This window comes from Chelonia mydas, chromosome 8 (genome assembly GCF_015237465.2).
Source record: "Chelonia mydas isolate rCheMyd1 chromosome 8, rCheMyd1.pri.v2, whole genome shotgun sequence".
Classification (NCBI taxonomy): Eukaryota; Metazoa; Chordata; order Testudines; family Cheloniidae; genus Chelonia; species Chelonia mydas.
Genome location: NC_057854.1, coordinates 87,727,920 through 87,755,843, shown reverse-complemented (window position 1 = coordinate 87,755,843; position 27,924 = coordinate 87,727,920). Strand labels below are relative to the sequence as shown.

The 27,924-nt window shown below is 42.2% G+C and overlaps 1 protein-coding gene across 2 annotated transcripts in view; it reads left to right on the top strand.

The window, feature by feature from the left end:
• LEPR (leptin receptor) overlaps positions 1-27,924 on the top strand; it is a 76,635-nt gene that overhangs the window by 34,127 nt on the left and 14,584 nt on the right. For both annotated transcript variants that reach the window (XM_043520991.1, XM_037907611.2), the window contains exons 7-14: positions 142-286; positions 4,563-4,856; positions 5,042-5,159; positions 11,871-12,070; positions 23,699-23,847; positions 24,134-24,293; positions 24,384-24,466; positions 26,713-26,929. In XM_043520991.1, coding sequence (XP_043376926.1) covers positions 142-286; positions 4,563-4,856; positions 5,042-5,159; positions 11,871-12,070; positions 23,699-23,847; positions 24,134-24,293; positions 24,384-24,466; positions 26,713-26,929 — 1,366 coding nt within the window. The remainder of the gene's footprint in view (positions 1-141; positions 287-4,562; positions 4,857-5,041; positions 5,160-11,870; positions 12,071-23,698; positions 23,848-24,133; positions 24,294-24,383; positions 24,467-26,712; positions 26,930-27,924) is intronic.

The following is a 27,924-nucleotide window of genomic DNA, read 5'->3' as shown; positions in this document are numbered from 1 at the left end:
TGATTTAGATGTGATAAAGTTGAATGCTTTTGAGCAGTCCTACTAACCCTCAAAATAAACAGCTTCTTTCCTTTGATTTCTCTCATTTTTCTGAAGTGGTGCAAAATGATAATGTTAATGGCTTCTGATATAATTTAACAGGTGGTTGAGATTGTCACAGAAACCTCCCTCATCATAGGCAATGTACTGGTTGGTTCTTCATATTTAGTTCAAGTACGGTGCAAGAGTCTTCATGGTCCAGGATTCTGGAGTGATTGGAGCACACCTTATAATTTAAATGCAGAAGGTATGTCCTCTACAATAATTTAAATAGCCATTGTTAGGACTGGAGTAGATATTTCTGGCCTATTTTGTTTTGTGGAAATAAATGTGTGCATATATTATTTGATATGTATTACACATGGATAAAGTGTATATATTCTTTCTACTACAAAATCCTATAGCACATGTAGGCAACAAAGGTGCATAGTAAATGCTATAAATAGTGCACCAAAATTTGGCTACACCTAAAGGTTCCATTGTCATTATGCCAACCCAAAACAGTATTCAGAGGAGCCTCCCATTCTTCAGTGAGGAGCCTTTACTAAGTTTAAGTAATGCAATTTAAACTCACTTTTTTAGCAGATGGTATAAGTAAATCAGTTTCAGAACTGGCACAAACTTGCATGTAGAATTCAAAATTTCAAAAGTTTATTACACACACCAATTAGGCGAATAACTTGAGTTATGAAAGCACAGATTCCTGACATGCTGCATGGTAATGGCTCCTCTGAGGCCAATGAGATGGGTTGGGTCAAAGGGGGTTCCACTGAAAGAATATACCTTAATGCCTCTTATATTCTATTGTTAAAGTCTACCGTGAGAGAGAGAATTTATTTGGCAACTCATTATCCATTCATCTTGATTGCTCATTTATATTGACAGTGTTGCCAACTCCGAATGGTCAAAAATCATGAGTCAGCCTCACCAAAAATCACGAGATTGGCTTTAAAATCTTGAGATAATATAAAAATAATAGATTTGGTGTTCTTTTTATTTGCCTCTGCTTTTTGAGCCTTTAGGATGCACTGAGGTTACATTTTGAAGCTTTCTCTGGAGCCAGAAGGGCCAGAAACTTTACTTATTCTTTAAGAATGAAGGCTGAAATCATCACATGTCCACTTGACTCCAGGAGCTGGGGTTTAAGGAAAACAATAATTATCATGAGACTTATGACAAAATCATGAGAATTAGCAACACTGTATTGTAAATTGTCCTGTATGGTCAGTCTGGGGATGCAGACAATTTTCTTGCATTGTGTTTTCCCTGTTCTTCCCCAGAGGAGAGACCGGGGGGGGAAGAAAGGGGGTCTGAAACCCAGAAAATAAGCACTTGAATCAGATGGTTGTAGACAATGTTATTGTGTATACAAAACATGTCAAGTAAGGTCTTTTATGAAAGCTTCTAATGTCCTGAACTTGATAGTTATTAGGAGATTTATATACAGGTTCTGGTTCTGAATGCATGCATGTATATATGTGTCGCAAATTGTAATTGTAACTATATTAACTACAGCATCACCTCCCAGTAGTGTGGTGAGGCAATCTGGCAGGGCCAGGCCAGGTATTTACAGGAAACCGACTCCAAGCACCTAGCATTGTCCAGCCAGGAAGCAACCATGGCAGACCATTAAAGTTAATGGAAAATATTGAAACAACTTGAAACTGAAAAGAAAATCCACATCTGGGAAAATCCTTTCTGTATAACCAGGAATTTCCATAGTCTGAGAACAAGGGGGAAAAATAACAAACCTGCAAATGCTGTTAAAAGGGAAGGTATTTGGCGTACAGGCTATCCAGAAATGGAGGGCTAAACTCTAAGCGGGGTGCTGTCTGTGAAGCACTGGATCCCCTCTAGGACAGAGGGCATACTGGGAAACTGTTCTGGGGTAATAGGTAACTTGTGTTAGAAAAGGGAATTGAGCTAAAGTAAAAGGGTAAAGCCAGAGATTGCCTCTTTGTTTTCTGTGTAACTTGTATGTGTTTGTTTTTCCTCACTATTTTATCTTTAAATCTATGATATTTGTATTAAATAAAGTTTTTGTTTACTTTTACCGCAAGCAGGTCTCTGTTCAACAATGTGGAGTGTATGTGCCAAAGTGAACTGATAATTGGGGGCAAGTTTCACACCTTTGGGTGTGACGAACCAGAGGGGAAAAGTCTGTGTGTCTGGTAGTTAAGAACTCGGGGAGATATATCTGCGAGGACTTGGGACCAGAAGGGATTGTTGAGGTCACCCTACGAGAATTAAGTAGGCTGGTGGAAGCCAGGGTGGGACCTAATCTTTGTCAGCTGGCTACTGGTGTCAAAATGCTCAGCCATAGCAGCATATCATTACGTTACAAAGCAGGGGGTGACAACACCTTAATGGGCTGGTGATCCCAAGAACATTATAGGGGTGTAGTCATTGCCGAAATTGCACCCCAATATCAGTGAACAGAGGTTCACGCTCCAACCACTTGCAATAACAGATTGTAATGGACTCAGAAACAAGGGAGCAAAGTACAAGTTTATTATTTTCTTCTGTTTATTTTGGGTTAAGAGAAATAGAACAAAGAAAGGGGGAAATGAGCCAGTTAGAATCCTTGGACACAATGGATAAAAAGCATCTTGGGAGCTTATGTTAGAAATATGGTTTACCGCAGAAGGGGAAATCAGCGGAGGATCTGAAAACCTGACTCATGAAGTATTCTGAGCAGAAGGCGAGAGAGGACGCAGGGTTGGGAAACCAGCCAGATTTTATTTCCCTACAGGAGAGGGCCACTCTGGTAGAGCTGACCAAATAACAGCTCTGCAGAGACAAGGAGGCGTATGAGCTCCAGATGCAGATGGCAGAGCTCAGAATGCCAGAGAGGAAAGCCATCAAAGAGGCAGAGAAGCGGGCCCACCAGAGATGAATTAAGGCAATCCAGGCCGCCCAGGCCAAAGAGGAGGCAGTGGAGTAGGCCCATTAGTGTGCTGTCCATGTGGACGCACGCTGGTCAAAGTGTTCTAAACTGGGTGCCTCAAATTAACCTGATTTTTCCAGAGGGAGTGGTCTTCAAAGAGAGTTGTCACCTTCTGATTATTAGGTCAGGTACTTAGCTACCTAATTCCATATTTATGCACCTAACTTTAAGCACTCACATTTGGAAACTTACACTGTACCTCTATACGTGGGGTGTGTGTGTGTGTGTACATATATACCTTCAGAGAGATTATATGCACATATAAAAATACAAATATGTACAGTTCATGGAAAACACTGAGATGCAGTAGATAATTTCTCAATTTAATATTTTATTGTAGGGTATTAATTGTTTTAAACACATTTCACTGGCCAAAAATCATGTTGTGGTAAGCGTGATAACAACCTTAAAGAGAGTAATTTCTTCTCTGCAGGGAGCTCAAATTTGCCTAGTCTCCCAATGACTAATGTTAGCATTAACCAATGGAAGAACAGTAAAACCAGCAGGATAGTTGGTAGCAACAAAGAGGCTGCTTTGCATTCATGCAAGCACATTAACACTGGGAGTACAAAATGCTGAAATCAGGCAGTTATATTTTTATACAACTGATTAGCATTATACTCTGATCTGTATTTAATCAGAAACTCTATGCTGATGACAAAGAGAGAGTGCTTTGCACCACTGTTCGAGAGACTGTATTTTGGGAGCATCTTGGTCCATTATGAGTGTAATTATTCCTTGAGATACTAAGGAGAATTGTTCAGTTGATGCATGTCTTCAGCCTATTATATGCTCTTTGCATATAAGCAGATATATAGGTCCAAATAGTTGAGTTGATGGATTTTTCAAAATAAACTTTAAAATATGGATCTTCTCACCATGATGTATGCATTTTTAACTGAGCGCACATGCACCTTTGTAGTGTGTGATTGTACAATATATTTTGTATGTGTTTTGCATGACTAATGCTCTATAGATGGGCCTGTTCTATATTGCAAACTCTTGTCACAACACTGAAATTATTACTGTTTTTCTAAAGTTTGAAAGAACGCCTATTGACAGAGGCTTTTTATGTTCAAGTCAGCACACTGAAGTATAATGTCTAACTCTTCGTGCAGCTTGCAGTTTACCAGCATTTCCTTTTCACTTGCCAACACAGTTGCCCATTCACTTGTACAACTGCATGTTTGTGTATGTAACGTAGGTGCACCCTCCTTAAAATGTACTCCCTGTGTAAGATTATACAGCATGTTATATGACCTTGCATTTGTTCCATTGCATTTATTCCCTCATGAGTAAGGATATTAAAGGTGAAAGTCCATGTAGATAAAAATGTTCAAATAGATACAAAGAATGATGAAATAAGAAGTCATGGGGTCTCTTCTTCTTCTGCTGTCCCTGTACCCTGCAACCCTCATTAAATTGTAAGAGTTGGACTCCTGTGTTTAGGAGCAAGATTTTGATAGCAATAAGCATTTCTGATTGTCCTATAAAATTTTGTAAAGCTCCCTTTTTGTGTGACGTTTCATATCTCTTAAAGTTTCTTTTGCTGTTTTTTTTTCTTTTCCTGTAACAGATGTCATGTACTTCCCTCCTAAGATACTGACAAGTGTGGGTTCTAATGTTTCCTTTCATTGCCTCTATAATGACAAAAACAAGATGATTTTGTCCAAGAAGATTGTTTGGTGGCTGAATTTAGCAGAAGAAATCCCAGTGAGACAGTATACACTTGTGAATGATCGTGTTAGCAGAGTTACTCTTTTCAACTTGAATGCAACAAAACCTAGAGGAAAATTCTTCTATAATGCATTGTACTGTTGTAATCAAAACAGGGAATGTCATCATCGATATGCTGAATTATATGTAGTAGGTAAGATTCCAGATAACTTCACTTTTTTTTTTATAAACTTCAGTATACTTGATATTTTCAAGTCAGAACATTTCAGTTTATGATTCCGAAAAGCTTTTTCAGGCACCAGTGATTAATAATGCATAGTTTTGTCTCCTTAAGTTTTATCTTTATTTGTATTAATATTTTTAATGTGTTTTAAATAGATGTCAATATCAATATCACATGTGAAACTGATGGGTACTTAACTAAAATGACTTGCAGATGGTCCGCAAACACAAATACATTGCTTGTGGGGAGCTCTTTACAGTTAAAATACTACAGGTGTGTATAGTTTTTAATGTATTATATTTGTTTGGAAACTGTTACTTTAGAAATATTAATGCAGTAATAGATGCTCAACAGAAGTGAATATAAAATCTGCTGAGCCATTGTGGATCAAACTTTCACCTGGTCTTCCAGCTGGCTTCCAAAATGGAACCCATAGGTTCCAGCAAATCTCACATGTGTTCACAAATTAGGTCATAAGAGATCAAAGTAGCCAGTATGGGGGTTGTATTTGCTCATTATTCAGCACCTGCAAAACTTTTGGACACAATTTTGGAGGCCAACTTTGAAAATGTGGACAAAACGTGTTAAAAACTAAAGCAGAAAATATAACTAAATAACTGCTGTGAGAATTTGGTTTGATTCCACTAGCAGCAGGGCTGAGTCCTGGCAGAGCAAACTAATATACTTTTAAGCCTTCTGTTTTCTTTCAAACTCTGTTCCAGTTTTGCAATATAAATCCCCACCTTGCTTTGCCACAATGGATTTTGATTTGTATGGCTTTTCACAATGGGAAAATTTGCTTGAATCATAATTTGTGTGACCGAGACTAGTTGTTCATGTGTATTAAATTATACCCAACTTTCCACACATACATGGTGATTAAATATCTGACGGCAGAATTTGGCTCACTCCAAAAGAAAAAGATCTTGTTCAGATTGTTACTTTACAGTTTTAACAGCTTTAATGGCTGGAGCAGTTTTCAGTTTGCTACTAATATTCATGGTCTAATTTTTCAGAAGGTTTGGCCTGGCCCTTGGATCTTATAGTTGAACTGGAAAGAACATGCAATCTTAGGACCAAATTTTGATCTCTGCTATGCCAGTGAAGATACTGGAATCTTCATAGATGTTCTCTGGTGTAACAAATTTGGTCTCTTGCTTAGAGACATTTGGTCAATAGAATTCAAATCCCTGCTGCAGAGCTGGGGAAGCGAGGTTCTGTTCAGACCCAGTTTTCCTCTTGTTCCTGCAGTTTCCCCCTTATTTCCTAATTCAAAACAATTCTGAGCATCCACACTAGGTAGGACCTAAGAGATGGGTTTCCTATTTGCAGAAGTGGAGATCATTTCACCACAGAAGTTAGAACAATGCTCAATATATCCTAAACCCTTTTCCCTACATCAGCTTCTCCAGCCACTGGTTCTTTTCTGCAGTCATGATTACTTTTTCCTGTCATCCCCTGGTACCAAATAATTTCAGAGAATATCATATGTTTTTGTCTCTTCCTTAGGTCCCCAAAGCTTTCATTTTTGTGTGTCCTTAGGACAGAGTAGAAATGCTACTAGGGGGAAAATCTGTGGTATAGTTGATGCACCATTCATACCTATGTGCCAGGAGCGCCCCATGAAAAGGTCTCTCTCACATCATCTCATAATTTTAAACACAAAAGATTCCTATAACTGCGCTAGTACTTGGATAAATAAAATGGAAAAACAAAACCTCCCTGAGCAGAAATCATTGGGTTTATTCCCTACTGGACTGGATCAGACATGTGAGAATCCTTTTGGCAAAGAAGCTTAAATCAGCATTTAAGGTCCAATCCTGCAAAGCCCAGATTCAGGAAAGCTTAAATGCTTTCTTGAATAGGGATGGATTTAACTGAATTGGGCCCCACAGTATGAAGTGTGAGTGATTCCACTGAGCTCAACAGTATTTGTAGGATTGGACCATAAATACTAAGTGATAGGCACTATAGTGAAGCCTTTCATGGATGGAACAATAAACAGAACCCTTAGGATTTCATATGGAAACCTTTTCTAGGACTATATTGTGACTAGTTGATTCCTGGGCTAAATGTTGCCTTGACTACCTGCTAGAGCCACTTATGTTCGAATAAATACCTTTTCATGTTCTCCCCCTTTCCTTCCCTCATCTTTCCATGTTGGTCTCAAACATGTCTGATAAATTTGCTTGAGAGAAATGGTGTTTCCTAATATCTATAATCTCATTAGAGGTCAATGCATAGGTCAGGCATTGACACGAACGTGGTGTATAAGTGCATACCAGCTTTTTTGTTGGTTTGTTTTTGTTTTGATTCTATTGAAGTTTTATTTAAAAAAATCTAAATGAGAAGAAAACATTGTGTGAGAATAAAATAGAAAATAAATTTTTAAAAAACTGACTAATGGCAATATTGCCAGGTTCTTTAAAACAACAGACAACTTTATTTTCAACAGTTGCCTGCAACATTGTGAACAAGAACACACAATGTAACTGGCCAGCAATAATCTAGAAACCTAAGTGAAATTGACGACTCTGTTTTCACTGCACAAACTGAATGAAATGCCAGATTTAAGCAGCCACCGTAAATATTTAACAATAAACTTTGATTTGAAAAATTCCTTCTGTTTTAATAATCTAAGGTGGTGATATTAGAAACACTGTGAAGATAATTTAATATATAGAAATGGCTATGTAGTGCTTATCAGTGTCCTTTTGGGGGTATACAAGGCCGTCCTCAAAATTGGAGTCTAAAGGTTAGAGTTAAACATGCTATATTTGCATCAATCCTGTTTTTTGCCAGAAGCATGAATCTGTTGTGCTAGTTTCTGTTTTCCTCACAATCGCTGATGCAATTAAAATGTTGCAAATAAAATCCCATTGTACACTCTAGTGTGATGCAATATTTTGCCCTTTCTCTGTTTGATGGGGCTGTTATTCCACCCTCCTCTACCAATCGGCACTGCCAACAAAAACAGCACACACCATCTAATAAAAATCGAGAATGATGGGGTAAATCTTTAGAGCAGAATGTAGCGATTTAATATGCGGTTGTTTTATTGACATTAACAGGAGAAATATAACTAAATGTACCTCTTAGGGTCCAATTAAATAACCAGTTACATCTCTCGTGGATAGGTCAAAAAGCCTGAGCTCCACAGGCCTGGATGCAAATTCTAGTATCTTAGGGAAAATTTGAAAACATTCCTCTTTTCATTAGCCACAAAATGTCACTTTGAGCATTTTGCACCACCCCCACACCCAGTTCACACTTTGTGATTCATCTGAAGCTGATAGCTATGTATGCTTGTGGGCAGCCTGTTAGGATTTATTTTAACACCACCATACCGAGTAGATTTTTAAAGGGGATTTCATTCTCATGGAGCTCCAGCCATGTGTGTCCAGTTAGGCAGAATAACCTATCACACATCAATCTGCACTTTGGGAGTCAGACCCTCAGCAGGCACAAATCAGCATTATGCTCATTGAAGTTAATGGAACTATATTCATTTGCACCAGCTGGGGATCTGAACCAGGATGTTTACTTCTAACACCTGCTCTTCAAGTTTCTGCCATTAATAGGCCCGCTTCTCTTCTGGCTCTTTTCTTACGGCTTGTTTAACTTTTAAGCTAAACTAAACTAAGGCCACATTAATGCTGACTGAGAATGTCCATACGTGGGTTTAATGGAGTTTAACAAATCCACTTCAAATTCACACCTGTAGTTAATTTGGATAAACTTTTCTGTGTGTCCCCATGTAGACAAGCCCTTAGCTGTTTTTTCTTGTTGCACTATGTCCCCAAGATGTCTTGCAGGGGGAAGAGCTGGTTGTTTGGTTCCCACATCCCAACAGCCCCTCTGCTCCATTCCGCACTCCTTTTATGTATTGCAGGCCGAGGGAACAGGGGTCCAATAGAAGAAGTGGAGTGGACCTGGTGGATTGGATGATCAACACTTTTGCACCACAGGCAGGAGGGGAGGAAGGGACAGGAAGAGAAAAGAGATGGGAAGTACAGAAGAGGAGGGAAAGGGAAGGAATAGGATAAGAGACCTAAAAAGGAGTGAATGAGGGAAATACAGAGATTGGGAAATTTAGGACGGGTCTAGAGGAAGGGGAAATGGATGGAGAAGGAAAGGAAAAGGACATAACTAAGAAGGAAGGGAGGGGTAAATGCACAAGGGGTGTGGAAGAGAGAACCAATGAGAGAAATTCTGTCAGACATTTCAGGTGTTAGTATTTCACTTTTTTGAGAGTCTTTAAGCCACCGTGCAGCATCAGAAGGTTGAATAATATGGTCTAATGTACCTTATAACTGGCAATGGAGAGCCAAATTTTGATATTCTGTATTGTCCCAATGGCCATTCCAGTTAGTGCTTTTGCCGTGTCCCAAATTCACCTCCACATCCTTGATTGCCCTTCTAGAATAGGAGAACTTACTTCCCTTCCTACAATTGAACAGGTAATTGGGACATAGAAGGAAATCTACTGTATTAGTGTGTCTTACATACTTGGTGTCAGAAATCAACAAGACAGTTGGCTATAGAAGGGCTCTAATGGGGCACAGAATTATGGGGTTGTATTCTGGAAAACGATAACTGAGTAAGCACTGACCACCACACTGGCAGGAGAAGCTCTCTCTCCCTTATTTTATTTCTTTATTTTAATGAATGTTCAGTTCTTCTAAAGTGCTGAATTGATAGCTCTGGAAACGGAAGTCCTCCATGTATCCAAAGAGACCTGGCTAGGGTGATTCATGCATCTGTGATCTCTGGGCTTTATTATCCCAACTCATTGTATCTAGGAGAGAAGCCACACCTCTGGGAAAAGCTCCCAGTGGCGCCAAATGCAGCAGCCTATCTGCTTAGCAATACTAGTCCTGTGAACAGGTTGCTGCTCTCTGTACTGTCTCCCCATTCAACAGAGAGTCCAGGTCAAGGTGTTTTGTCCTGATAGCTAGGGCCCTACCAAATTCACCGTCCATTTTGGTCAATTTCATGGTCATAGGATTTTAAAAATTGTAAATTTCACGATTTCAGCTATTTAAATCTGAAATTTCATGGTGTTGTAATTGTAGGGCTCCTGACCCAAAAAGGAGTTGGGGGGGTGGTCACGGTACTGTGACCCTTACTTCTGCACTGCTGTTTGCAGCAGCGCTGCCTTCAGAGCTGGAGAGAGGTGGCTACTGGCCAGGAGCCCAGCTCTGAAGGCAGAGCTGCCATCAGCACCAGCGCAGAAGTAAGGCTGGCATGGTATGGTATGGCCACCCTTACTTTGGCAGTGCTGCCTGCAGAGCTGGGCCCTCGGACTGCAGCCGCCACTCTCTGGCCACCCATCTGTGAGGGCGGCAGCAGCGCAGAAGTAAGGGTGACATGGTACGGTATTGCCACCCTTATTTCTGCGCTGCTGCTGGCGGGGTGCTGCTCTCAGAGTTGGGTTCCCAGCAAGCAGCCACCGTGCTCCGGCTGCCCAGCTCTGAAGGCGGCGTAGAAGTAATAGTGGCAACACTGTGACCCCCCCTAAAATAACCTTGCGACCCCACCCCCCGCAGTACCCTTGTGGGTCAGGACCCCCAATTTGAGAAAAGCTGGTTTCCCCTGTGAAATCTGTATAGTATACGTTAAGAGTACACTAAAGACCTGATTTCATGGTGGGAGACCAGATTTCACGGTCCATGATGCGTTTTTCATGGCCAGGAATTTGGTAGGGCCCTATTGATAGTCAAAGCCCTCTATGCGATTGGCCCTAGCTATTAAGGAGGTTGGTTCTTTATGATCATGACCTCCCACCAAAGCTACATTCCACTGGCCCAATGAAACTGTCATTCACTAGGGAGAGGCTCTTGAGTGCAGGCAACAGAACTGCCCCAGGTGCTGGAACTAGACAATGAAGTTCACTGTCATGGGAGGGAGAAAGCCCAGGCACACACACAACTAAATGTGCAAATCCTATTTTGACTCAACTTTACCTCAGTAATTTCATCACTTCCCCCGCCCTCTCCCAGCGCATACGCACGCACACTCACCCTCCCCAGGAACTCACTATGCAATTTCTCCTGGAGGTTGGGAAGGAAGGAAGAAAGAGAGTGTTCTTAGTGCTTCAGTTTTTAAATATATGGGAGGTGGTCAGATTCTACAGAAATGGTGGGAAGGGAGTTCTATCAATCTCTACATCAAGTTTAAAGAAAGTGTAAACTCTTAACACTACACTGCTAGCATTCTTAACTGTGCCCTGGAGGAAATACTTCTGGAACTCGGAAAGTAATTCATTATCCATGGGGCCTTTCAGGGCCTGATCCAAATCCCATTGACTTCAATGGAAGGACTCCTATTGACTTTAGTGAGCCTTGGATCAGGCCCAAACTCCTTTTCCTCTCTGCCGACACCACCCAAAAAGTTGCCAGTTAATGAGTGGCAAAATGTGTAGATGATCAAGTGCTATGAAAATCCTGTCTTCTAGGTCAACTTATTTTACATTGGCCACAACAACAGCCATAACTGCTTTCAGTCAGGCGTGGGCTAGGTTTGAAGTGGTAAACTCAAGAAAAAATCTTTGGTGTCTCATTACCATATTGCCTTGAGCCATGGAGTGCAATTTTAATTAAACCAAGCAAACCCTCAAACACTGAGTCAAGAATGATTATAACAGTTCTAATTTTGTAAGCACAGCTTGGACACCAAGAGGATAAAATATTTTTCCCTGTGTTTAATTGAAAGTATTATTTCCTTTTTATGTTTCAATGTTACTTTGAAAAGGATGATCCTCTACTGTAATTTTGGGGAGAGTAGGAGAAGTGTGCAGTTGATAAAGAAATGTTGTTATGACTTCGGCTTAAAACATGGCATGTGAAGTTCAAGATTTCCAAGCAGTATTATTTCTAAGCCTCAGCATGACAGCATTTTCTTTACTTTTCTTTGGAGTTTTATTCATAACAGAAACAGCTCTTTGTTGAAAATTATTAATTGAATGTTTTCATCTCTTTTAAGGAGTAGTATCTATTGTTCTGACTTCCCAAGTATTCCTCCAAAGTCCGAGGCAAAAGAATGCCATTTACAGAGGAATCATTATTACGAGTGTACATTTCAGCCTATTTTTCTTTTATCTGGATATACCATGTGGATAGAGATAAAGCACCAACTAGGAACACTTGAATCCCCACCAACCTGTGTCATTCCAGCAGATGTGGGTATGTCGAAATGTTTCTTTAATATCTTTTTTCTTCCAATAGTGGTCTTGGACAGCAATGTCTGTATGCTGTAGGTGGAGCTGCAAGGTCCTGATTGTAAGACCACTGAAGTCAATGAGACCCTTTCCATTGACTTCAGTGGGCTTTGGATTAGGCCTTAACTTCGCACAATACGTTTTCAGCTGAAAGAACCAGTTTTATGTGTTTATCAATTTGTGGCCATTGCAGACACATTTACAAGAAAGATTGGATTTAAAAAAAGGTTGTTAGTTTTTGTTTTTGTGGGTTTTTTTTTAATTCATGGCATGCAAAAAAGTGTATTTTCAATTATTAGTGGTATGGAAAGGAAGGAATCCTCTCCGACCTTACCTTGAAGTCCCTCCATAGCTCTGCCTCTCTCTGTGTGCTTGCTCTTATCTGATTGTGTTGTCCCGTGTCCTCTACTGTGCCAGTGATGTCTGTCTTGTTTGTCTATTACTTTCTACCACAAATGTCTCTTACACTTTCTTCCATGCTGCCTTAAGCATGGAACTGCCTGCCTGAATTGGTCCATAAAGGTTATTGACTACTTCGTCAAACCCTCCTCCAGACACACCTCTGCTCTGATGTTTACAAGAAATTACCCAGGCACGGATGTCTACGTTTTGTGGCTGCTCGGGGTAGCTGATGGCCTTTAAATAAATAAAAAGATAAAAATAAAAAAATACAAAGAAGATGAAGTTTAGCTGGAGCAACTAGGAATCACTGAGCAGTTGGCTATTACCTCTGTAACTGCAATTCTTATTTCCCCTTCCCTCCTTTTGTTTGTCAGACTCACTTGTCGCACCTTGTCTCAAATTACATTGAAAGCTTTTAGGGTCAGGGACTGTCTCTTACTGTGCTTGTAGAATACCATGCACAGTGGGACCAAAATCCTGACTGGGGCCTCTAGGTACAGTACAAAGGAAAACTAATAATGCTAACCTGAAAGAGAATTGATCACCTAGTTTCATTCACAGGCTGATGATGTTCACTGGACAGTGTTTCATCTGATGTATATTTCTAAACAGACCCCAACTAATATTTCAAGATTAGTACTAAGGAGAGGGAATAATTATACATCCACTTAGAAACGGTGTGGCAAACTCATGTTGGAGTGACTTCAGGGACCATGGGTGAGTCGGGCCCCACGGATTTGAATGTTTGACTTTCACTCAAATGTTACAGGGTTCACATTTGCTTAGAAGAGGCTTTAAAAAAGGAGCAGAAATAGAAAAGAGGAGAGAGACTACTGAAAAAATAAACTATAAATACTAAACGGAGTACTTGTGGCACCTTAGAGATTAGCATAAGCTTTCGTGAGCTACTTCATCAGATGAAGTGAGCTGTAGCTCACAAAAGCTGATGCTCAAATAAATTTGTTAGTCTCTAAGGTGCCACAAGTCCTCCTTTTCTTTTTGCGGATGCAGACTAACACGGCTGCTACTCTGAAAACTATACACAGAGGCACTCATTCACCTCAGTATAGCTTTTGGGGGGAAATACGAATGTATCCCTGCATAGCACAGAGTTCCATTCAAACCTCAAACCTTTCCCGATCCCTAATTATGTGCTACCTACTCCTGTAACAACTGATCTATCCCTAAATACCTGTTGAAAAAATAGGGTTTTATTCCTGTTTTAATATCTATGCTGTGCATCTGTATATTTTCAGATCTTCTCTTAATTCTTTGCTATGAAGGTTAATAACACACGTGCTCCCAAAAAGGTTGCACTCCAAAGTGATACTGGGGAACTGAGCTTTTTGACAGTTCTGCTTTGGGGGCTCAAGTTTTGGCATGTGAGAAGAAACTGGTAGTGAAAACCGATGTTTTGTGATTGACTTCTTCCTGATTGCTCAGTCGGACTGACATAAGAACCATAAAGAGTCTGTGCCTTGAATTTCTTCTAGTCTTAAATTAAAAAAAACAAAACAGCAAATTAAAAACCCCCAAATGAATAAACGTTTCTGTGAAGGCCTTGTGCCCCATATTATTACCTTGAACATTTCATTGTATAGGTCCTAGACTCCCTGGTAGATTAGATTGTTGATCTAGCAAAACACTTAAACACATGTAACTTTAAGCACGTGTGTGTTCCCATTAAAGCCAATGGGACTCTTCATGTGCTCAAGTGCTTTTACTATTTCAGGGCCTTACTAAGGTTTCCCCATAGCGCCTTTGCAGCAAGCGGTATCCCTTAAGTGGATTTTTTTGATACAGGTGTAGACTGCAGGTTCAACAAATTTTCTTCTGTAACATTAACAGAATACTTTGCTTAAACTTGTCTTGAGGCTACAGGCCAAACCAATGTCTGCTAGGAGTTTTCAGGAATGGTGCCTTGTAAAGTCTACAGAGAAGGTTTACAGTTTGGCCCAGGACTCACCTAGGTCTTAAGCCCCATGTAGGTTTTCCAAAGGACAAAAGAAAGAGTTTTGTGTGGGGCAAATTTGTGCTTCACAGAATTTCTGCCCAAATATTTTTCACACAGTATATAAAAGCAGAAATAGCATTTTCCCACCCAGCTCTAGTCAATATTTGAAACAAGCACTTCCCTCTTTTTTCCTACTAGACTGTTAAAGCACAGCAAGAATAGAACAGAATAAAATATTATGGGATGGTCTACACTACAGCGGGGATCGATGCTCTGAGATCGATCCACTGGCGGTCGATTTAGCGGGTCTAGTAAAGACCCACCAAATTGACTGCAGATCGCTCTCCATTCGACCCCTGTACTCTACCCCCGACAAGAAGAGTAAGGCAAGTCAATGGGAAATTTTCTTCCGTCGACCTCCCCGCGGTGTAGATCCACGGTAACTCGACCTAAGGTACGTCGACTTCAGCTACGTTATTCATGTAGCTGGAGTTGCGTAGCGTAGTTCGACTTACTGCGGTCATGTAGACATAGCCTCTGTTATGGGAGGAGAAGACCAAATCCACGCAGATAGTAAGACTTCAGCATAAATTAAACCAAATCTTCCATTGCTAGCTAAAATTTAAATGGAGGGAACAATGACCAAAGGAATTGCCCAAGGAAAAACCCCAATACATTATGGCCATACCACTTCCCTAAGAGGTTTTGGGATGTAGAAATGTGTTTTACGTTTTGCTTTTTGTATTTGGTTTTCCCAAGCACTACAGAGACAACAAGTTAATGAATGATAGTACAGTGACAGTGTGGGCTAACAATGTGGTCATTTTTGGAGTTCACAAATAGTTTTGAGCATTCAAACATATTTAAATGAGTGCAGTTCAAGGAGGTGGTCCTTTCTAGTTCAAAAACATAATTCAGTCTTTTCATCCTGTTTTGACAAATGTGTTTGCAGATTCTGTTGGAGTTGGCGTTAGCGACACTGACATATTGTAATCCTGGCCTTCGATGCTCTTTCTCAGATACTTGTGTACCGTTGCACATAGTGGAGTACGCAGGGCTGTGTTGGTCCTGTACTTGTACTGCCCATACAATGTGCCAAAAGAATCTTGCACTTGCCAACACAGCAGCTGCAAGTTACTAAAGTAATCAGACATCAAGAATTATAACATTCAAAAATCAGTCGGAGAACATTTCAACCTCCGTGGTCACTCAATTACAGACCTAAAAGTCACAATTCTTCAACAAAAAAACTTCAAAAACAGACTCCAACGAGAAACTGCAGAACTGGAATTAATTTGCAAACTGGACACCATTAAATTAGGCTTGAATAAGGACTGGGAGTGGATGGGTCATTACACAAAGTAAAAACTATTTCCCCATGCTAATTTCCCCCCTACTGTTACTCACACCTTCTTGTCAACTGTTTGAAATGGGCCATCCTGATTATCACTACAAAAGTTTTTTTCTTCTGCTGATAATAGCCCACCTTAATTGATTAGTCTCGTTAGAGTTGGTATGGCAACATCCATTTTTTCATGTTCTCTGTGTATATATATATATCTTCCTATTGTATTTTCCACTGCATGCATCTGATGAAGTGGGCTTTAGCCCACAAAAGCTTATGCTCAAATAAATTTGTTAGTCTCTAACATGCCACAAGTACTCCTCATTCTTTTTGCTGATACAGACTAACACAACTATCGCTCTAAAGTAATTTAAGTTCTTAGTAGGATCTAACAGATCAAATATCCATTAGCTTTCAGGCAGAGGAGAGTACTCCTAGGATACATACTGTACATTGAGGAGTGCTGGCAAATGAAGGCTTTCAGATATACTTGGCCTGAAGAGTTTTTAAAAGTCTGAGTTATACACTCATGTCATAAAAATAAAGGAAAGGATAATCACCTTTCTGTATACGGTGCTATAAAATCCCTCCTGGCCAGAGGCAGAACCCTTTCACCTGTAAAGGGTTAAGAAGCTAAGATAACCTCACTGGCACCTAACCAAAATGACCAATGAGGAGATAAGATACTTCCAAAGCTGGAGTGGGGGGGAAACAAAGGGTCTGTCTGTCTGTGTGATGCTTTTGCCGGGAACAGATCAGGAATGCAGCCTCAGAAACTCTATTAAGTTAGTAAGTAATCTAGCTAGAAATGCGTTAGATTTCCTTTTGTTAAATGGCTGGTAAAATAAGCTGTGCTGAATGGAATGTATATTCCTGGTTTTGTGTCTTTTTGTAACTTAAGGTTTTGCCTAGAGGGATTCTCTATGTTTTGAATCTGATTACCCTGTAAGGTATTTACCATCCTGATTTTACGGAGGTGATTCTTTTACCTTTTCTTTAATTAAAATTCTTCTTTGAAGAAACTGGTTGCTTTTTCATTGTTCTTAAGATCCAAGGGTTTTGGTCTGTGTTCACCTGTACAAATTGGTGAGGATTTTTATCAAGCCTTTCCCAGGAAAGGGGGTGTAGGGCTTGGGGAATATTTTGGGGGAAGACGTCTCCAAGTGGGCTCTTTCCCTGTTCTTTGTTTAACACGCTTGGTGGTGGCAGCATAGGGTTCGAGGACAAGGCAAAGTTTGTACCTTGGGGAAGTTTTTAACCTAAGCTGGTAAGAATAAGCTGAGGGGGTCTTTCATGCAGGTCCCCACATCTGTACCCTAGAGTTCAGAGTGAGGAAGGAACCTTGGCATGGTGGCAGAGCAGTGGGATCATTTTGAGATTTTTTTGAGATCATTTTGAACCAGAAGCACAGCAGGATTTTAAAAGGTTTTGTAAAAGAGGATTGCAGCTGTAAATTCTGTGTCTCTGCCTGGGGGACAGAGCAGCAGGCATAACAAAAGGGATCTTTCTTTTTGAGCTGGAGTTTTCTCTACCTAAAGGCAGGGTAGTTAACCTCCTGCAGGGAAATTCACAAGTTTTTCACAGACCTGAAGAGGTTGTTTTTTTTTAAAGCTAAGAGCAGCTAGAGGGTTTTCTGTCTATTTGCCTGGAGACAGAGGTGTTAGTTTTTTTTTTTTAAGGATTTTTCTGTAGGCTGAGAATAGCTATCAGAGAACATAGGTATCACATTACAGCACAGCAAAATTTTACAAGCCAGGTTTTTTGTTTTTGTTTTGTGGTTTTCTTTCTAACTCTTGGGTGTAAAGTTAGTTAAAAACAGAGAGGCTAGGATGACAGAAACCAAGGCACAACACAAACTGGAGTTAACCAGACTGGAGGCAGTGAAAGAGGCAGAAAAAGCCCAGGAGGCTGCCCACAGGAGAGCTATGGAGGCAGCGAATGAGGCAGAAAAAGCCTAAGAGGCTGCCCTCAGGAGAGCTATGGAGGCAAAGGAAAAAGAAATGGAGGCAAAGGAAAAAGAGTGGAAGCATTCCCTGGACATGGAGAAGGCAAAGGCTCAGCAGAATATACCAACAAACCCTAGCAATCCTTCTCCAGGTACTGCTTCCCATCCCAGAAAGTTCCCCACCTACAAGGCAGGCGATGATACTGAGGCCTTCTTAGAAAACTTCGAAAGGGCCTGCCTTGGGTACAGCATCTCTACAGACTAGTACATGGTAGAGCTGAGGCCGCAGCTCAGTGGACCCTTAGCAGAGGTGGCGGCTGAAATGCCTAAGGAACACATGAACAAGTATGAACTGTTTAAAACCCAGGCGAGAGTCAGAATGGGGCTAACACCCGAGCATTCCTGTCGGTGGTTCAGAGCCCTAAGGTGGAAACCAGACGTGTCATTTACCCGACATGCCCACCACATTGTGTAACATTGGGATGCCTGGATATCAGGAGCAAGTGTTAAATCTCCAGAAGAGTTGCCCTTCCTAATGCAAATAGAGCAGTTCTCAGAGGGTGTTCCTGAGGAAATAGAAAGATACAGTTGTGGGCTTCCCATCTAGGATGTAATTGAGGCAGGGGAGATTGGAGCCAAATGGGTGGAGGTGGCAGAAAAGAAAAAAACTAGTAGCAGTTGGGGCGAATATCAGAAGGGGCAACTGGAAACAAAACCCTATCACCGGGGGCAACCCAAGGCCCCACCTACATCCCAAGGAAAACCCCAGACACCTTATCGTCCCACCACACCATTCTCCAACAACCCACCTCGCCCCAGTGACCAGCCAACTGGACGATGTTTTAAATGTAATGAGCTGGGGCATGTGAAGGCCAACTTCCCCAAGAACCCCAACAGATTACAGTTCATTGCACCGGGGACACACCAAAGGTCCTCAGGCCCAGATGCCTCCCAGATACCCTTAGAGGGAAGGGAAACTGTGAGTGGTGGGGGGGAAGAAGGTTACAGCATGGAGGGACACTGGAGTGCAGGTGTCAGCTATCCATCAATTCTTAGTGGACCTCAACTTAATCAACCCATAGGCCCATGTGATGATTCAATTCTTCAAGTCCAACTCTTTCGATTTGCCTCCAGCCAAGTTACCTGTCCAGTACTAGGTCTGGTCAGGAATGTGGACTTTTGCAGTCTATGATGATTACCCCATTCCCATGCTGCTGGGGGAAGACTTGGCCAACAAGGTAAAGCTGGCCAAGAGGATGGGAATGGTCACCCGCAGCCAGACTAAGCAAGCTTCCACATCTATCCCTGTTCCTGAGCCTTCCACCAGGGCCCCGTCTGTGTTACCAGAGACCCACATGGAGGTGGTGGAACCGGATCCTCTGCCAACAACTGCAACAGCAGTAGTGGATCCAGACCCAGGGACCCAGCCCAAGCCAGTCCCCGAACTGAAACTGGCGAAGCAACCAGCAGCAGAACCATTGCCAGCACTGAGTCCAGCGCTTGCAACCCCACCTACAGCCCCAACACCAGAGGGCACCACCGAGCTTGCACTGGCAGCAGCAGCAGATGACCCGACACAAGAGGCTCAGCCAGAGCCTGAAATACCACATAGAGCACCAGCGGAGAGCGGTTCACCATCAGCAGAAACAGCCCCATCACCTGCATCGCTTCCAGAGGGACCAAGCCTAGGTCCACAATCTAATGAGGAACCGATGTCTCCAGCATCAAGGGAACAGTTCCAGACTGAACAGGAAGCAGATAAAAGCCTCCAGAAAGCTTGGATGGCGGCACGGAGCAACCCACCGTCTCTCAGCTCTTCTAATCGATCCAGGTTTGTTGTAGAAAAAGGACTTTTATACAGGGAAACTCTTTCTGGTGGACACCAGGAAGACTGGCATCCTCAGAGACAGTTGGTAGTTACAGCTGAGTGCCGGGTAAAGCTATTAAGCTTAGCCCACGATCATCCTAGTGGCCATGCTGAGGTGAACAGAACCAGAGACCATTTGGGAAAGTCATTCCACTGGGAGGGAATGGGCAAGGATGTTTCTACCTATGTCCGGTTTTGTGAGGTATGCCAAAGAGTAGGAAAATCCCAAGACCAGGTCAAAGCCCCTCTATAGCCACTCTCCATCATTGAGGTTCCATTTCAGCGAGTAGCTGTGGATATTCTGGGTCCTTTTCTGAAAAAGACACCCAGAGGAAAGCAGTACATACTGACTTTCATGGATTTTGCCACCCGATGGCCAGAAGCAGTAGTTCTAAGCAACACTAGGGCTAAAAGTGTGTGTCAGGCACTAACGGACATTTTTGCCAGGGTAGGTTGGCCCTTCAACATCCTCACAGATGCAGGAACTAATTTTCTGGCAGGAACTATGGAAAACCTTTGGGAAGCTCATGGGGTGAATCACTTGGTTGCCACACCTTACCATCATCAAACAAATGGTCTGGTGGAGAAGTTTAATGGAACTTTGGGGGGCCATGATACGTAAACTCGTAAATGAGCACTCCAATGATTGGGACCTAGTGTTGCAGCAATTGGTCTTTGCCTACAGAGCTGTACCACATCCCAGTTTAGGGTTTTCACCATCTGAACTTGTATATGGCCGCGAGGTTAAGGGGCCATTACAGTTGGTGAAGCAGCAATGGGAGGGGTTTACACCTTCTCCAGGAACTAACATTCTGGACTTTGTAACCAACCTACAAAACATCCTCTGAACTTCTTTAGCCCTTGCTAGAGAAAACTTACAGGATGCTCAAAAAGAGCAAAAAGCCTGGTATGATAAACATGCCAGAGAGCGTTCCTTCGAAGTAGGGGACCAGGTCATGGTCTTAAAGGCGCTCCAGACCGATAAAATGGAAGCGTCGTGAGAAGGGCCATTCACGGTCCAAGAGCACCTGGGAGCTGTTAATTATCTCATGGCATTCCCCACCTCCAACCGAAAGCCTAAGGTGTACCATATTAATTCTCTAAAGCCCTTTTATTCCAGAGAATTAAAGGTTTGTCAGTTTACAGCGCAGGGAGGAGATAACGTTGAGTGGCCTGAAGGTGTCTACTACGAAGGGAAAAGTGCAGGTGGCATGGAAGAGGTGAACCTCTCCATGACCCTTGGGCGTATGCAGCGACAGCAGATCAAGGAGCTGTGCACTAGCTATGCGCCGATGTTCTCAGCCACCCCAAGACTGACTGAATGGGCATATCACTCCATTGACACAGGTAATGCTCACCCAATTAGAGCCCAACCTTACCGGGTGTCTCCTCAAGCTAAAACTGCTATAGAACGGGAGATCCAGGATATGCTACAGATGGGTGTAATCCACCCCTCTGGCAGTGCATGGGCATCTCCAGTGGTTCTAGTTCCCCAACCAGATGGGGAGCTACGTTTTTGCGTGGACTACCGTAAGCTAAATGCCGTAACTCGCCCAGACAACTATCCAATGCCATGCACAGATAAACTATTGGAGAAACTGGGACGGGCCCAGTTCATCTCTACCTTGGACTTAACTAAGGGGTACTGACAGATACCGCTAGATGAATCCACCAAGGAAAGGTCAGCCTTCACCACACATGTCGGGCTGTATGAATTTAATGTGCTCCCTTTTGGGCTGCGAAAGGCACCTGCCACCTTCCAAAGACTTGTAGATGGTCTCCTAGCAGGATTGGGAGAATATGCAGTCACCTACCTTGACGATGTGGCCATATTTTCAGATTCCTGGGCAGAACACCTGGAACATCTACAAAAAGTCCTTGAGCGCATAAGGGAGGCAGGACTAACTTTTAAGGCTAAGAAGTGTCAAATAGGTCTAAACAGAGTGACTTACCTTGGACACCAGGTGGGTCAAGGAACTATCAACCCCCTACAGGCCAAAGTGGATGCTATCCAAAAGTGGCCTGTCCCAAAGTCAAAGAAACAGGTTCAATCCTTCTTAGGCTTGGCCGGTTATTACAGACTATTTGTACCGCAATACAGCCAAATCGCCGCCCCACTGACAGACCTAACCAAAAAGAAACAGCCAAATGCAGTTCAGTGGACTGAAGAGTGCCAGAAGGCCTTTAACCAGCTTAAAGCGACACTCATGTCTGACCCTGTGCTAAGGGCCCCAGACTTTGACAAACCGTTCCTAGTAACTACAGATGCGTCTGAGCATGGTGTGGGAGCAGTTTTAATGCAGGAAGGACTGAATCAAGAATTCCATCCAGTCGTATTTCTCAGCAAGAAGCTGTCTGAGAGGGAAAGCAACTGGTCAGTCAGTGAAAAGGAATATTACGCCATTGTCTACACTCTGGAAAAGCTACGCCCATACGTTTGGGGACGGCGTTTCCACCTGCAAACCGACCATGCTGCACTACAGTGGCTTCATACTGCCACAGGAAATAAAAAAACTTATTCGGTGGGGTTTAGCTCTCCAAGATTTTGATTTCAACATACAACACATCTCAGGAGCTTCTAACAAAGTGGCTGATGCACTCTCCCATGAAAGTTTCCCAGAATCAACTGGTTAAAATCGTCCTTGAGATGTGGGAAATTTTGTTAGTCTTTATACAGTTGGTAGTATATTTAGAGGTGCATGTGTCTTATTAATTCTGTTTTCTCCTAGAGCTCCAGGAAGAAATCACAGCCTGTGTTCTCACCCTATCTGTGATCTGGGGGGCATGTCATAAAAATAAAGGGAAGGGTAATCACCTTTCTGTATACGGTGCTATAAAATCCCTCCTGGCCAGAGGCAGAACCCTTTCACCTGTAAAGGGTTAAGAAGCAAAGATAACCTCGCTGGCACCTGACCAAAATGACCAATGAGGAGACAAGATACTTTCAAAACTGGAGTGGGGGGGGGGGACAAAGGGTCGGTCTGTCTGTCTGTGTGATGCTTTTGCCGGGAACAGATCAGGAATGCAGTCTCAGAAACTCTGTTAAGTTAGTAAGTAATCTAGCTAGAAATGCGTTAGATTTCCTTTTGTTAAATGGCTGGTAAAATAAGCTGTGCTGAATGGAATGTACATTGAGGAGCGCTGGCAAATGAAGGCTTTCAGATATACTTGGCCTGAAGAGTTTTTAAAAGTCTGAGTTATACACTCATCACTCTAAACACAGTAGAGATAAGATAAAGCTGTTGAGCTACAGTGAGTGAAGCATGCTCTGCACCTTACTGCTAACAAAGTGGTCATTCTAGTTCTCCTTACCCTTTTGTTTTATTGCTTTTTAGTAGGGTTGCTCAAAGAACTTTGAACAAAACATTCTCTTGTTGTAAAATGGGGCTTCGTTGAAATCGAAATTTTCCATAGGAAAAGAGCAATTTTGGCAGAGGTTTCCATCTGGAAAATCAAAACATGTAATTTCAGGTTGACTCCATATTAGTTTCTGCTTCTGCCTGAGCCACTGCTGTGTGTCATGGGAGTTGTAATTCTGGGTTACTCATGCCCCCATTTTCCCCTTTGGCCCCCGGTCCCTAGCCCTACTTCATCTTCCATGATGCCCCTCTGCAAGCTCCCTGTGGTAGAGTCTCCAGGAGGCAGCCTGGCAGCTGAAATGGATGCAGACATCAATGCTGACTTGACCCCACGTGAAACGAAGATAAACCAAAATGAAATGTTTTGACATTTCTGAATTGAAATTTTTCTGAATTTTTCATTCTGTGGAAAAAGTTTTGATATATCAGCTTTTTGTCCTGATGTGGGGCAATATCTCAGGGACAGACATTCAATTTGTCAATTACAGTTGAGTTACATCTGTAGTGAATGAGTAAGCAAACCTGTATGGTGCACTAGACATTAAACTGAGAAGATTTTGATTTGGTAAGCCAGAGAAAATCTGGAATAACCCCTGATATCAGAGGAGAATTTTCATTGCTGTAGCTAAGATCACAATACAGTCCAATGTAGAGGAGAAAAATAGAATATTAGATATTTCAGAGTCTCCATTTCAGTGGCTTTTTCTCTTCAATTTTCTAGTGAAGCCGTTTCCTCCCTCTAACGTTAAGGCAGAAATCACCAAGAATGTTGGGCTGCTGAATGTGAGCTGGACAAACCCAGCATTTTCGAACAGCGATCTTAAGTTTCAGATTCGGTACTCTGTGAACAGGGAAGAAATATTATGGGAGGTACTATTATACTTAATACAAAATAATGTTTTCATCTTTGCAGTGTTTGTGCATGCAAAGTCCATGTCAATCAACCAATGTATGTTGAATTCATTCTATATAATAAAGTATTTTAGTTTGCAATAGAATTTATTTTCTGTGGCAAAATTATATTAGTGAGCTGTCTTTTTCATTGGACTCAGTGGCAGGAGGTCTGAATTTACCAGTTTGAGGAATTAAGATCTCAGTGAGATGCCTAGAAAACTGTGTGGTGTTCCTAATCTAAGTATTTTTAATTCTTTTGCAGATATTTGAGGTTTCAAATGCACCAACAAGATCAGCCATGATAAAGGTACTGGACCTTTGTGTTGTATATATTGTTCAGGTGCGCTGCAGTGGACTAGATGGATTAGGTTACTGGAGTGATTGGAGTAAACCAGCGTATACCATTGTACAGGATATCCAAGGTGCGTGTAGTTTGTAAATACACTCTGAAGATTATAGTTTTATGCATGTGTGAAATTGTTCTCCTTCTTAAAATGGATGTAATTTTGCAGCTCCCCTGAGAGGTCCTGAATTTTGGAGAGTTATTAATGAAGATCCCATCAGGAAGCAGAAAAATGTTACTTTAGTTTGGAAGGTATGAGGAATTGTATTTCAGCTTCTGTCTCTCACTGTCTCTGTTTCTCACTCATGATATGGATGATGCCACAGTTTGACGGCTTTGTGGGATGCATGATTCAAAAGTGTTGGTGGAGTTACTGGAGGTGGGCATAGAGCAAGCACGTGCGGTCCTGAATGACAGACTCAAACATTCGTTATTCATGGTCCTTTTTTAGACAGTACAATCAGGACACAGCGTCATTAATTTTACCACCTCTCACTCAGCAGCACTGTCAGGTAGAAGAGGTTCCTAAAAAACATTGGTGGCAGTACTGCAATATAAACAGAATATAGTTCTTACCTCTTTTCCTCCCATATCTTTCTCTCTTCTCCTTACTGCTTTCTGCAGTTGTCTCTCCCTCTCCCTTTTCCTTATACACTGAAGTCTTTTCTACCACAAGCTGGCAGAGCTGTTTTTCTTCCCTTTTCTCCAACTTAATAGGACAGAATCCTTCCCTCTGCTGTTGCTCTGGTTGCTCTGGATGGTTATGAGGTCACAGTGACTCTCCGTTCGCTCAGTCAGTCGGCAGCCATTTTCATTCAGCAGCAGGGCAGGATTCCAGATTTACAGTTCAACAGAACACTCGCCAGTGACCCTGCTAACTGCCCTGGTTGTCACACCAGAGGCGCATCTTGGGTGAATAGGATCTGACCGTACCCTAAGCATAGTTACATGGGGCAATCAGTAGCACAGGCTGTATGGGGTTATTTGCTGCTCATATTTGTTCATCACCCACACAGCATATACTGTATACACATAATCCCTGCCTCTCAAAGCAAGCAAGTCCTTTTGTTCTGCTAAAGAACCACTGCATCGCCAACTCCTCTTCCCAACCTCCCAGCACCCAGGATAGGAAGGACAGTATTTTGGCCAGAGTGTAAAGCACTCACCATCCTTCTTGTCGAGACAAATCTTGCCACCTGGGCTGTACTGATTCGCAGCAGTTTGGAGGAATAGAAACTCCAATATCAGATGTATAAGTCAAATCATGATATCTTAAGACTTGACCAGGCAATACACAATAAAATATAATTGCAAAGATGTACCATTCATTTATTTTAAAAAGTTTTTTTTTAAATATTGCACTTGAGTCTGATGCTTACATGTGCCAAAAAACAAAGGCTTCAGCTGGCTACCTGCAGGTGTCAGGAAGGGATCCCCCAGTCCCCTCACCTCCACCCCCATGTATTCTGTTGTGATGTTTTTTGTTTCCTTCCTCCGAAGCATCTAGATGGCCACATGGAGATGGGACCATGGACAGGGTAGGCCAGTGCTCTGAGATGACACTGAGACTTCTCTCTTTCAAAGGCTTGGCTGGCTGGTTCTTGCTCATATGCTCACTGATCGCCATGTGTGGCATCAGGAAGGAATTTCCCCCAGGTCAGATTGGCAGGGACCTTGGGGATTTTCACCTTCCTCTGCAGCATGTGGGTTGCTTTCCAGAATTATCTGGGTACACCTCACTTAGTCATTTCCCTGCCATTGCTGGACCCTCGGGCATTGTTGCACCTCAGTCCCTCTTATTCTCTGCCTTTGGCACACAATCTAGTCTCCTTTGGGCTTATTTTGGTTGTGAGGCCCTTCTGGCCTTAAACTCTATGATTTGGAGTCTTTAAAAACAGTGGATGCAAATTATATTGAAAGATGTTCGTCTCCATTTGCCAGATTCTCAGAAAAGGAGGCCAAGGTCTGTGTGCAGAATTGTTCCAGCAACTATAAACCATCCCTTGTACAATTGCTATGACTCTACATGCAAACAGTGTAATTGCACATGCAAACGATTAGTTAGGTGACTGACTAACTACCCTTATTTGCACATGTAGTCATGGTAACTGTGCCTGCAGCCTCGCATGCATTATTGCATCTGGTCCTGAGTCTCTCTTACTGAAAATACTTCCCCAAATCAGGATCATGGCAATTCCTTCTGGCTCTGCATCCTTTAAAAATAATAAGATAAAACAATGAGTTACCAGAGCAAACTAAAGGTTTGCATTTCCTCAATCACACTTGTCTTAGGAGCTATGGTAAGTAGAGATGTCAGGCGTCAGTGATTATGGAAAAACTTTAGCCAGTTTAAATGCACAGCAATATTTTAGGTATAAGAAAAGTAGTCTCCCTGGGTATTATTTAGGGTCCTGCTGTCTCAGAACTAGAAGGCTGCTCTCTACTGCCCAGTGCAAATCAAACCCCAGCAAGCTAAAATATACTGATATTTCCTGCAGCCATTGATGAAGAATTACTCATTATGCAGTGTGTGTGGATATATTGTAAAGCATCACACTTCAGAAAACATCACTTGGACTGAATATGTCACCAGTGGCACTCCCTGTACATTCCCATGGACTGAGGATGCACACACCATTACAGTGCTAGCTGTTAACTCAATTGGAGCTTCCTCAATGAATTTTAATTTAACTCTGTCGCAGCAAATGAGCACAGGTAAGACTAACAGGTTAGTAATAACACTGATGCATCCAGAAGATGTTTAACATTAGGAATGCCTACTGTGCTTTTGAAGTTTTCTTTTAACAAAGAAATCTTTATTAAGAAGGAAAATGTACCTCTTATGTTGACTTTCTCTGCTATAATAGGAATGAAAAGCCTGAAACTCCACATTTTTAACAGAACTGAAATTTCCCAATATTTAGTTTCAGCAACGCAAAAACATTCCCACTGTGGGAACATTTTTGGTGGTTCTGAAATGAAATATGCACCCCAAGATCCCTGGCTGCTCACCTGAGGGATGCTTGGATCCCTCGGCTGCCAGCTGGGGAGCTGGGCAGCCCTGGCAGCCCGCTGTGTGAGTTGTGGGGGACCCAGAGAACTGGATAGCCTGGCAGCCTACCTGGTGGACTGCAGGGGAACTGGAGATCCCAGGAAATTGAGCAGCTTGATTGACATGCTCCAGCTTTCTGAGAACCCTCTGCAGATGAGCAGTGGGAAAACTAGGGAGCCAGGTGGGCTGGCAGGAAACGAGGCAGGCGGGCTCGCTGGCCAGCCTGCTTCTTCTGTCAAGACTTTTGATGAAATCAACCCCTTCCTGTGGAACATTTTGATTTCCATTGACTCGGCATTTTCTGACAGCTCACTTATTCATTATTGACTTTACACTTCATAGTAGCACCCTCTTTGTTGATTCACCCAGACTCTGCCTTGTTAGGTGGTAGTCTGTATTTTAAATGTCGTGGGAAGCATTACTGCAATCTGTAGGCAGAGCTGAAATTTTGTCAACTAGTAGTTAAATGCATGTGCTTTCTATGGGTCAAAGTCTGGCTAATGGTGTGCATGAATGTACCCCAGAAAGGCTGCAGCTAGCAGTAGGAGTGCAAGATAGAAATTGGCCACCTAGGTTCTTATCCCTGTTCCATAGAAGAGCGTAACACCACATGAGCCATAGATTTATGCTCTGTTTTGCTAGCGACATTTTGATGGTT